This window comes from Schistocerca serialis, chromosome 8, assembly GCF_023864345.2.
Source record: "Schistocerca serialis cubense isolate TAMUIC-IGC-003099 chromosome 8, iqSchSeri2.2, whole genome shotgun sequence".
NCBI lineage: Eukaryota > Metazoa > Arthropoda > Insecta > Orthoptera > Acrididae > Schistocerca > Schistocerca serialis.
Genome location: NC_064645.1, coordinates 398,181,181 through 398,194,452, shown reverse-complemented (window position 1 = coordinate 398,194,452; position 13,272 = coordinate 398,181,181). Strand labels below are relative to the sequence as shown.

The 13,272-nt window shown below is 42.6% G+C and overlaps 1 protein-coding gene across 1 annotated transcript in view; it reads right to left on the bottom strand.

Moving 5' to 3' along the window:
- The window catches only part of LOC126417033 (ankyrin repeat domain-containing protein 65-like), a 71,786-nt gene that overhangs the window by 40,824 nt on the left and 17,690 nt on the right, over window positions 1-13,272 (bottom strand). Inside the window, exon 2 of the mRNA XM_050084924.1 lies at window positions 5,574-5,723. Coding sequence (XP_049940881.1) covers window positions 5,574-5,723 — 150 coding nt within the window. The remainder of the gene's footprint in view (window positions 1-5,573; window positions 5,724-13,272) is intronic.

The following is a 13,272-nucleotide window of genomic DNA, read 5'->3' as shown; positions in this document are numbered from 1 at the left end:
TGTCAGTGTGGAAAGACATATATTGAACAGACAGTTCGCACCGCCGAAGGTCATTGCCGAGACCACCAGAGGCACACTCGACAGATGTATCCCAACAAGTCAGCGGTCGGTCAGCACTGTTTGTCCGAGAATGACGCGATGGTGTACGAACATACTAGGATTTTCGCACAACTTCTAAATACTGGGACAGTGTCGTTAGAGAGGCCATAGAAGTCCGCACCAGGGATGATCTCATCAACCGAGATTGCGTCTATAATCTTAACAAGCCTTGGGAGCCAGCACTGAGTTTAATTAAGAAGACTCTCAGCAAACAAAACGATCTAGCGACCAGTGCGAACAGAGCACCCACATCAACGCTATCACAGACGCGACGCTAGCGTCTCCGGAGCAGCCCATTTGCGGCCGCCGGCGTGGGTCAAGGAGGGAGTGACTCGCGGGGCCAGTGGATATTAGTCGGCCACGCGCCCTCAGGAGCTAAGTTCGACTCAGTTCGTCAGCGCACTTGACGATGGAGACACTTCTGATGGGCGAAACATTATGCGCGTTGGACGCTATGAACCGGCAGCACACCCGTCAACTGTTCGATAAATAAACACGCTAGGAGAAACTGTGTAATCACATCATATACCCTTGGTTGTTACTGTCAATTAAATGTTTAGTTAATCATGGTATTACAAGACTCAAGTATCAGTTGCGCTCCAAGTGATATTTCTCCAATGTCTCACTGTATTGCTCAGCGTGTGCTCTCTCAAAGGTCTCGTTATGAGAGTACTTTAGAAAATATACAGAAAGAGTTCTATTAATTTACTACCGGCTAAGCTTCTTCTTTACATTCGTTTCCTAAAACTGGGTGACCTCCTTAAACTATGTCAAGATGTTGCCCCTCTTCTGTAGATTTAATTATATATTTCATTTATGTATGTAGGTAGATATGGCCAGGTAATGTATGCCGAGAAATAGCTATTCCTTGTAATAATAAGTTGATACGACTGAAAATGTTGTCAGTCTTACCTGATATGGTTTATATATTCCAAACATTGACAGTTAAACTGTTGTATGATTCTATAATGTTAGCAGTAAATCAAAACTACAGCCAAAAACACACACACACACACTCCCCCTCCCCCCCCCCCACCCCCGCTAGACACACACACACACACACACACACACACACACACACACACACACACACGCAAAGTAAACCTGAGGTACAGTATGTAGCTAAATGTGTCTAGTAAGTAGTCAATTTTCTCTGTTAAACACACTAACGAATGCGCATACACATGGTACGAATTAACGTTTATGTCGGGAACGTATTGTTCCTGAAATACATTAAAAATAGCTCCTGTCAGTCTATCACGCCTCTTACGAGTAAACGTCTATTTCACATTTGACTGATTTTCTACTGATGCTCTGCTGCCCTCCTATAAGGAATGTGATCTGTGTTATTCCAATGAAAAGTAAAGTGGTACGGTATCGTCAATCAAATGTTCATGTGCTGATATCGCACACATGTTGAGGAAGTTTCCAAGAATCCTTAATGTGTTTCGTAACGAGTAACTACCTCTCTGCTATGTCTTATCAAAAATCTTCTGAAACAGATATCACGTTGCCCGATCCAGTAACACGTCCTGCTCTCAGATAAAACGTATCTGTACGTATGTGGCGCTCAGTGCAAGAAAATATTTACCTTTCCCTGTGCACAAGCTCAGTAATCGTAGAACATTTTGCGAAAGGAAACAGAGACGAAGAACTAACTCTAAAACTGTTTTACAAAATTCAGCCTACTAACATTAAGCATAATATGGCGTGATACGTTAGCTGTTCTCGTAATATTATCATTCGTCTAACGAGAACCTGGCAGCGTCGCCACTGAAGAAATTATCAGATATTAGGCTGCCGTGCAGACACAACTGCCAACCTGACAACTTCAGTAGCAGTTGGGGCTAAATCCATTGAGGACTGGGAGACTGCGGTCAGAAGAGTCAGTAACAGATGCAGAGTAGGGGTGAGTTGGGCGCACCAGTCTGCGACCAACACCAAGTCAAGTATGTGCCAGTTTGCCGTGAGAAACCGCAACAACAGAACAGTCTGCGAACCATTTCACAGCCCGAACTAAGAACAAAAGTCTTTGTAATCCAGCGAATAACAATAAGTCTTGCGAACAGCTCTACTTTCAGTAAACAAAGTAAGTGCAGGTGTTTTTACGGGACGGTTTTTGTTTAGTTGTGCTTACATTATACGATATCAGTTGTGTTAAAACTAATAGCTGATTAGTCAAATGGGAGGAAATTTTCTGCAAAGCCATTGATTGTGAAACAAATCTCAAAGCTCGTATTATTCTCTAGCAATGAAATATGTTGTTGTATCAATCTGCTTGGAAACCACCAACTCATCTTCTGCCGATAGCAGAGAAGACAACAAACGTGAGCTGTCAATGTGGTTGACCTGGTATCTTACTGTGCTGGAAACATAAAGATCCTTCAACGCTTTTTAAGTTACTTTATTCCTCTGTTCATGCACTCACAGCTTCAGGAAAATTTGAGTCCAGGGACAATTCAGCGGCATATTAGTTGAATTTTATATCAGAATGTGTCAGTGGATAAGTCAGTTAAAAGTTAGAAATCCGCACGGTCGAACGTCCACTAAGAGATGTTTCGCTGGATTGGAAGTGCGGCATCCGTTGTTAGTCAAGTGGAAACTTCACTTAGGCACCTAGACATTGCGAAGCGTAGCAGGTAGAATTTTACAGGAGTGTTTTTGTGTGTATCGTTACGAGGCTTTATCTGAAGTCCAATGGCTTGTAAGACCGCATTTCTGGGCTGAAACTGTGGCCGGACTGTGCGATTGTGGCCGTATCACACTGAATCAGGTTTTTTCCCGCAATGATCATGCTCGACTGCCATTGCTTACACTCAGTGCCAAAGTCTCGGGCGACCTTCCAGCAGAAGTGCCTCAAGTTAGGTGCTGCAAAGAGGTGCGCAACAGCAGAATACCTTCTTTTCTCGTCTCTCCACCCGAAAAGTAAAAAAAAAAAAAAATCGAGTTCTGTGGGGCCTTACGTTTCTTTGGCCAACTCAGGTCCTTCGTCGTCCCACTGATTTATTTTCTAGCAACATCTGTTTCTATTTCCCTACACTAATAGTGCACATTTGGTAACATCGTTTTCTGTAAGAGCACTTCACAATAATGAAAAGCTTACAATTCCTCTCGCAGAATCTAGCAGTTATTGATACATGCCTTCGGTCACATTTCTGCGTCTGCTCTCCTATGTGCTTTACCATGCTGACCTGCCACATGGAGGTTCACATTGCATATAAACGTCCAATGGGTGTGAATTCCTAAGGGACCAAACTGCAGAGGTCATCGGTCCGTAAACTTACACACTACTTAAATTAAATTATGCTAAGAACAACACACACACCCATGCCCGAGGGAGGACTCGAACCTCCGGCGGGAGCGGCTGCGTAGTCCGTGACAGAGCGCCTCAAACCGCGCGGCCGCTCCGGGTGGCCATATTGCATACGCATTCGTGAAGGCTACTGTGGCATCATTGTCCAGCGAGATGTTTTCCTACTGTGTACTGGGGTCCCTTTGTACAAACGCATTGTAGCAATAAACGAAACCATTCCCAGAACAGGTGCAATACTAAACTAAAGCACCAGAGTATGAAACAGACTACTAGCACTGCCATCACATATTTTAGGAAATAAATTACAGCTCAGTTGCAGAGATCAGTGGTAGGACAATCACTGAGAGAAGCAACATAACTCCGTTTTTCTGGTTGTTCTGCTGCCTATATTCACCTATAAAAAGTGAAAAAACGCGAAGTGGTTTGGAATGATCGCATTTTTAGTAAGTGGAAGATGTACGAAGTGATTACTCACAGTCGTCGATGTAGCAAAATGACGACCGTGCATGGGAGTGGGTATTTTGCAATAACAGTGAATTTCGGCAGAGACCGTGTGACGCTCTGCTGATGAACGTTTCTTTTCGTTCTTGTTGTCAATGGAAAATGAATTACGGTGTTTGGAATTACTTTTGGACACTACCACTTTCCTGATGTTCGGGCATCAAAGTGAAATCCGACTGTTTCTGTTTTACCATGAAATACTTTTACCCAGTCATTCCATTGTGGTTCATAACATGTAAAATATGAAGGGTGCTTGGGGTATAAGTGCTGATATTGTGATCATTGGTATTTTAAAATGTATCCACTTCAGTGTGTTTGTTGTCGATAGTCTTCCCGCAAACACGTCACATAATTTACTACCTGGGGTTTTCTGCACGCTCGTAACTGCACCACTATGTGGACTACGCTTATCATTATAGGCTCACAGTTTTGCCTCCACGTGTCCATTGTTAAACACCTGTCCTGCTGGCCAGCGAAAAATAAGAAATAAAGGCTTTCTCTTGTCACACCTACTTGCAAGTCCTCCTAATAGCTACAATTATTACGCCACAAATGAAAGAAAGACTGATGTAATGTTATTCAGTACACTGTCGTCAGACAGCAATAGAAATATTTGCTTTTATACTCGTATTAGTAAAGACATTGTATATGTGGACTACAACTCAGACATTCATTTCAACCATTTGGAACATGGCTGGGACCAATTACAGTGTCACTGTGTGCAACGGTTATGGGAGAATAAAGACAAAAACCACATTCAGGTGTCAAGTTCGTGCAGATCCATTCTCCAACAAGTAGGAAGGAATACCCACAAAAGAAACTCTTATCTGCTGTTAGCTACATAGCTGGCAATATCAAAGCGGACGTCTTTGAGAGCATATGGATCTTTTCTGTGTACTGCAGATGTATAGGTTAAATAAAGGGAAGTTAACGTTGTCGTATCACCAATATTATGAAAAAGGATGGAATTCTATTCACCACAAAGATGGCACGTTGAGCTGGAGACAGAAACGACGAAAAGACTTCGACATATGAGCTTTCGACCAAAGCCTTCTTTGGAAAGGAACTTAAACGTAAATATGAAACCTCGTCCACATGCCTTGACGGATCCAGCGGTACCGACCGGCCGCCGTACCTTCCTCAGGCCACAGGCGTCACCGGATGCGGATATGGAGGGGCATCTGGTCAGCACACCGCTCTCCCGGCCGCATGTCATTTTCCGAGACCGGAGCCGCTAGTTCTCAATCAAGTAGCTCCTCAGGCTGCCTCACAAGGGCTGAGTGCACCCCACGTGCCAACAGTGCTCGGCAGACCGGATGATCACCCATCTCAGTTCTAGCCCAGCCGGACAGGGCTTACCTTTGGTGGTCTGACGGGAACCGGTGTTACCACTGCGGCAAGGTCGTTTTCTTTGGAAAGAAAGACATACACATATTCACGCAAGCAAGCACACCTTACACACATGACTGCTTTCTCCGATCTTGTAACAGCCTTTTCGAAGTGCCTATCTGATACTCAACGTCCATCTTTACGGTGAGTAGCGATCTAGCCTATTCATGACATAGCATATAATGAAGTTACATAGATAGATATATATATATATAAATCGAAACGGCAGATTGCACGGGAGCGGTAGAGAGAGTGCTGGTGTTGTCCTCACCTCAGCCGCAGCGAAGTGGAGGGCGGTCCGGCCCAGTGAGTCCCTCTGGTGCCTCGAGGCGCCCTCCTGCAGCAGGTGACGCAGCGCCTCGCAGTCGCCGCGCCGCGCCGCCGCATGCAGCGAACTCACTCGGTGTCTGCTGGTGGTGCTCTGCACAGGGGAAGGAGTGCCGTCTGTCAACGTGCCCTCTGAGCCAGAGGCTTTACAACCGTTAACGTCGAAACTTTTGTTGCTCTGATCGCTTTTGACAATGTAAACTGGGAGAAGCTTGTTGAGAACACATTTCAAGGTAAAGAGCTGGTTTGAAAGACACGTGCCTAACTAACTACAGCTCAATCAAAAGGCTCCGATAAAACAGAGTGGATAGCATAAGGAACAGATTTGAAGTGTGGTTATTATCTGGCGCACTCTTCTCTGTCCGCAGCTCGTGGTCTAGTGGTGTACCTACCAACGTGCGACTTTTTCGTATTGGCCTCAGTGTAATGGGTCGCTGCAATAGTTGCCATGAAACTGATACATTACCTCATCGGTTGATTTCCTGCGGTCATGACCATTGGAGATGGTTTCGCCGACAACTGGCTTTTCTCCTCAGGACGTCGGAGGCGGCTATCTCGGAAGAGATTATCGTACGTCCCGATTCAGCCTTCTTTCCTCGGTCGAAGAACAATACCGTCATGTGGCTTGTTGGCCATTATGTCCAATACGTGATGGTGAGTGGATATGACGCAGATTCGTGTGCCTGTTTCCACTATATGGCCACCGCACATTGGACGTGGCTCCGGATGCCCCGTTATCGTGAATTTCTTTTCTAGTATGTTGTATCTTGTTTTTCATCGCCAAGGCGTTCGATGAGTTGCAATGCCCCCTTTTTATTTTTTTTTATTTTTGTGGACACTTCTATGGATTTATATGTTCCACCATGTAGAAGTGGCGGAAGAAAGAATGTGTGGGAACGTTAAAATTGACGCTCCAATCCTTCCTATACGTTTTTTTGATTTCACTCTTTTGTTTTTGTCGAAATGACTTCTTTTGTTTTATTTTAATTGGTTGCCTTCAATAAGTGTTTTGGAAACAACGAGAATATTTTGTTTCTTGAAGAAATACACTGCCATTTTAGTGTGTTTCCTGTGTCAAAGAAAAAAGAAACAAAAAAATGCGCTGCAGTCATGGACTGTGAGGTTGGTCCCGGCGGCGGTTCGAGTCCTCCCTCGAGAATGGATGTGTGTGTTTGCCCTTGGTATAATTTAGGTTGGGTGATGTGTGCGCTTGAGCACTGGTGGCCTTGGCAGTTATTAAAAAAAAAATAAGTGCATAGCGTTGCTGCCTCTGGATCACGGGGCCCAACTTCGATTCTCGACCGGGTTGGGAATTTTCTCTGCCCAGAAAGTGGGTATTGTGTTGTCCTCATCATCATGATCATCATCATGATCATCATCATCATCATCATCATCATCATTCGTGACAGTAGCTCGACTGGATTGTGTAAAAATTGGACTGCGAAAAATTGGGACTCTGTACGAGAGCTGATGACCGCGCATTTGAGCACCCCAAAAACCAAACATCATCATCATCACCCTTATCATTATATTTAGAATCTGTGCTTCAGCGTTGCCAGCCGGCCGCGGTGGTCTAGCGGTTCTGGCGCTGCAGTCCGGAACCGCGGGACTGCTACGGTCGCAGGTTCGAATCCTGCCCCGGGCATGGGTGTGTGTGATGTCCTTAGGTTAGTTAGGTTTAAGTAGTTCTAAATTCTAGGGGACTTATGACCTAAGATGTTGAGTCCCATAGTGCTCAAAGCATTTAAAAAAAAATTTCATTCAGCGTTGCTAACGAAAGGACCATGTGACATAACCTCACAGTTCGACAAATAGGGTGTTGGAGTTTTGCAGAGGATGCGGTTTTTGTAGGTATGCTATCGTCCAGAAATCGCGGTGCCACACCAAAATCAGCAACGCGAATAAATACCACAGAGATTACCGAGGCTTCGCTGCAGTCCGCAAGAACCAGTGAGAGGCACTCCAGAAGACACACCATCCCACTCAGCATATCAGCGTTCAGGTCAATATTGTGTCGCGCATGCAGTACCTCGCCCGAAGCAGTCAACATCACAGTGTAGGACCACCAGGTTATCAAAGTTCCTGATGAAGTGGCTCTTTAGAAAATGATGAACAGTGTAACTCACGAGTAAAGTTCGTTAATCAGTGTATTAAGCGATGCTTTACTATTCCATAATAGTTGTAAATTGTCCAGTACACCTGCGACAAAGAGGTATGTGGAAGTTAAGCAAATTTTTTATTTAATAATGTAATAAACTAATATTTCAGGTGTTCTAGTTTGATGAATCTTCTCCCAGGGCATACACGGAAGTTATGGCCAGGTGAAAGTATTTTCGTCTCGTCACAACACTAAGCAAGGGGGTGGGGTGTTTGGACGAAGAGACCAAACTGCAAGGTCATCGGTCTCATCGGATTAGGGAAGAATGGGAAAGGAAGTCGGCCGTGTCCTTTCAAAGGAACCATCCCAGCATTTGGCTGGAGCGATTTAGAGAAATCACGGAAAGCCTAAATCAGAATGGCCGGACGCGGAACTGAACCGTCGTCCTCCCAAATGTGAGTCCAATGTGCTAACCACTGCACTTCCTCGCTCGTTACTAGGCAAGGAAGGAAAAGGTTTCCAAGCAATGGTAGAGAAGATTCAAGCTACAGCAAACTATTGTGGTAGGACAATACGGCAAAGAGAACGAAAATAATAACAGGAGGAAATGAATGAATAAAAATAATGCCCAATGGAGAGAAACTACGATGTTTGCAATGCTTTAAGCATGTCAGGAGTAGAGTAAAAAAATAGTTAGAGGTGTAGCAACAACAGTAAACTGATCATGCCAATGGCAAAATTGGTGTTTTCGCTTTTTTTTGTATTGTAGAACTGAGAGGTTTTGTTCATAAATTCATTCAGGAAAAGGAAGTGTGGGCAATAGGAGAACAGAGAAGGATGATGGGACACGTGTTAACACAACAGGAAACAACTTTTATGGTGCAAGAGGGAACCGCAGAAGGCAAAAGTTGTGGAGAAAGACATAGATTGTAACACATGTAACAATTAGTTTAGTTCGCTCCATTTAAATACTACTATGAGATGAACAATCTAATGAATACGGAATATGGATTGAGAGTGAATGGGAAAGAGACCGTAATAATGAAAATTAATAGAAATAAGAGTAGCGAGATACTCAGAATCAAAATTGGTGGTCACGAAGCAGACGAAGTTAAGGAATTCTGATACCTTGAGAGCAAAATTACCCGTGACGGACCAAGTAAGGAGGACATAAAGAGGAGATTATCACAAGCAAACAGGGCATCCCAGGCCAAGAAAAGTCTGCTAATAACAAACATAGGCCTCAAATAGAGGAACGAATGTCAGAATTTACGTTCACAGCGGAGCATTGTGTGATAGTGAATCATGGGCAGTGAGAAAATCGGAACAGAGTAGTCGAAGCATTTGAGAAGTGGTACTATAGAAGATGTTGAAAATTAGGTAAGGAATCAGGATGTTCTCCGAAGAATCAGCGAGGATAGGAACATATGGAAGACTGACAAGAAGAAGGAGTAGGATGATGGGACTTGCGTTTAGACGTCAGGGAAAAATCTCCAAGGTACTAGAGGGGGCTATAAAAATTAAAAACTGTAGAGGAAGACAGACATTGGGATACATCCAACAAATAACTAAGGAGGTAGGCTGAAAGTGCTACTCTGAGATGAAGAGGTTAGTGCAGGAGAGGATCTCGTGGCGAGCAGCATCAAAGCAATCAGAACACTGTTGACTCAAAACAAAAAGTGCAACCTATGTCAATTGAACTTGTTTACAGTATTCATCCCTTAGTCTCCAATTGTTACTCACGGCATTCTTCCCGGACTCTTTCCATAAGCAAAATGACGATTCCTTCGTACACAGAAATATCCAATTACCTCCTCAGCGTTCATCTATAGCTAAACATTTCAAAAGTATGCATTCCCCTATTGTCTGAATAGCTAATCCTATAAGTTCACTTTCGTACAACGCTCCAGTCGAGAAAAATACCTTCAGGAACAAGTTCCTAACTGTTCAGTTTGTGTTAGAAGTTAACGAACTCCTATTTTTCTAAATTGTTATCGTGCTCTAGCCCGTCTACATTTTCTACCCTCTCGACCTTGGCCATCATCAATTATTCTGCTGCCCAAACAGTAAAATTCATCTACTACATTTAGTGTCTCATTTCCTAATCTTATTTCTTACGATCACCTGATGTAATTCGACTTCATTTCATCACCTTGTTTTACTTTTGCTATAATTCAGCTGATAACATCTTTCCAAAACATTATCCACACCACTCAGGTTTTTCATCCAAGACTTTGATAGCTCTGGTTGGATTACAATGTCACTGGTAAACTTCAAAAGTTTTAGTTCTTCTCCCTGAATTTTAATTCCATATCCTAATTTCTCCTTGGTTTACTTTACTCCTTTTTCAGTATACAGGGGTTGGGGTACGACAGGCTCAGTCCTCTCGCAACTAGAGCTTTCCTTTATGCCTTTCATAACCACTGTCTGGTTTATGTACAAGTTGTATATAACCTTCTGTTTCCCGTTTTTTTTTATCTCTGCTACCCTCTAAATTTCAAAGAGTGTAATCCAGTTAACCTAGTAAGAAGCATTCTCTAAACCTACAAATGCTATAGACGAATACTACCTCCTAAGATGAGCTGTAGGGTCAACTTTTTCTCACGAATTCCCACGCTTCTCTGGAACCCAGACTCATATCTTACTATCAGTATTTCCATTCTTCCGTAAAAACTTGTCAATATTTTGCAATCATGACCTATTAAATGATAATTTGGTAACATTCACATTTATTAGTGCCAGCTATTTTGTAACTGACATTATTACTTTCTGCATTAGTCTGACGCCATTTCTTCTGTCTTCTATATCCTGCGCAATAGGTGGAATAGTTTTGTCATGGCTGGCTCTCCCAAGGGTCTCAATAATGCCGCAGGAATATCGTGTATTTCACGCACGTAGTTTCGTCTTAGTATTTCAGTGCTCTGTACAAAACTCATCTTCGTCTACTTCCTCTTTCCTTTCTACAATATTTCCCTCATCTTCATTTCCCTTGTATGCCGGTTTCATTAAATTCCTTCCACCCTTCAACTTTTCCTTCCTTTCTTAGCAGTCGCTTGCCCTTTGAATTCTTGAGATTCGTACAGCTTCTTGTATTTATCCCCAAAGATCCCTTAATTTTTCTGTATCCCTCATCCATTTTTGCCCTCGTTCTGCATGCTTCTACGTACTTGCATGCTCTGTTTTCCAGTTTTCCACTTCCTGCCAGTTTCAGTTTTTACACGCCTGTAGTTCCTTTTGCCAGCTTCATTTGCTGCATTTTTGTGTTTACCCATTCCTCATTTGGATCTAGTATCTATTGTGTTATTCCAGTAATTCTGTTGGGCCTTCTTGTCTTTCTGCCTATTGAGTTCTCCAGTCTCTTCACTATTTCATCTCTCAAGGTTAATTAGCCTAGAGTTGTGCTCCTTACCTTCGTCTCTCGTTAATAACACTCCTTTTGAAACTCTCAACGTGCTTTGCTTCGTTCAACTTATCCAGTTCCCATCTACTTAATGTCTCACACTTCTGCAGTTTCTTTAACAGCGATGATTAAATTCTGTTTGAAATTCTGCTGGACGCCTTCATCTTTCATTACGTTACCGCAGTTCGTGATCTCCTACTATTTTTCCTTCTACTCCTTATCCTGCTACCGAATTCCAGTAAACCATCACAATTAAAATTTTCTTAACTTCATCATAAACTCTTTACCTCTGTTCATTTTCTGCTTACAGAGTTGGCATGCAGACTTCTAGTAGTGTGGTGGATGTTGGATTCACGACTGTCTTGAGAACGATTATGGGTTGACTGTGCTGTTCACAGTAGCGTACCATCGTTGCTACTTTCTCTTTCATTGTTAGACCTACTCCTGAATTACCCATATTTTATTTTGCATTTATAACCCTCTACTGACGTGACCTAAAGTTTTGTTAATGCTGCCACAGAACGTCACTAATTCCCACTATATCTGACATTAAGATATCCATTTCTCTATTCAAATTCTCTACCTTACCTACATGATCAAGAGATCTGATGTCACACGCTCCGAACCGTATATTCTAGTTCTGTTTCTTCTGATAACGACATCCTCCTAAGTAGCTCTCGCCCGGAGATCCGAAAGGTGGATTGTTTTACCTTACGAATATTTTACCTAGGAGGATACCAACATCATTTAACCGTACAGGAGCATACGACTGATGACTCAAAACAATGAAAATATTACTTACGAAAAAGCTAATAAAGGGTTTTGTCTTGAGTTCCCCACTGTGCATTGTCGAAGCTGGGACAATGAGGAGGGCAGTCAAGAAGATGCTGTGTGCATTTGGAATCTGCACATAGCAGAGATTAGGAAAAAATAAAGTATGCAGACACTCTGCCAGACGAGGAGGTGCTGAGGGGTGTGGGAGATGAAAAGCAATCGCTGAATGTATCAAAAAGTAGAAAAAGAAATTGTATTTGTCATATACTCGGTAAAAATGTAGGCGAAACTATTTAATGACCACAAGGAAAGAATTCTATCGGTGTTAGTAGAGGGACAGTATTTTTAAAACCGTAACAGAGGGTTAACATAACGCAACAGAGCCGTTACTTCGAACCTGTATGTAAGTAGTGCCGAAAAAAATTATAAATGAAAAGCAAGCGAATCTGGATTTTCGTACCATCTTTTATGTTTTCATATTAATTTCTTCAACTGTGTGTAAATTCGTATGGGACCAAACTGCAGCGGTCATCGGACCCTAGAGTTACACACTACTTCAACTAACTTATGCTAAGAACAACACGCACTAATGCCCGAGGGAGGACTCGAACTCCGGTGGGAAAGGCCGCGCAATCCATCACATGGCACCTTAAACCACGCGGCCAATCGGCTCGGCTTAATATCTTCCTCGCGTGCCGGTACTATAAACGGTTTCCTGTCTTGGCTAGTTAACAGAAAGTGAGGGCATACTCTTTCCTCCCATCTTCTGACGAAATCGTGATCATATTGCGAATAAACATGGTTAGAATGTATGTTTCCTTCCATCATCGAAAAGAATATTTCTTTTTTACAAGACAATTGTAATGTTCTGCGATAACTCATCTTTAAGAAGGAAGTCTTGACAGGTCTAAAATGTGCTGCAAGTATAGCATGTTGAGTTCACACACAGTCATTTTGTAGAAAACTGTGTAAGAAGTTAGGCGTTTTGACTACTGCTTCATAATGTATTTATTACCTAGTGTAATATGTTGTAAATAATCAACTGCAGTTTAAAAGAAACAATGATATACATAATTACAATATCAGAAGTAAAACAATTGCACTCATTCCTTTAGAACAAAGAGCGGTGCACAGTACTACAACCAAAAATTTTGGTGACTTGCCTAGTGATGTAAAATGTCTGACGGACAGCAAAGTAAAATTTGTAAGCAAACTGAAGAAGTTTCTACTTGCCAATACTTTCTGTTCCATACAACTGTTTCAGTTATTTAATGTGTGAAGGTGGTGGGGAGCAATTCAAAATGGTTCAAATGGCTCTGAACACTATGGGACTTAACATCTATGGTCATCAGTCCCCTAGAACTTAGAACT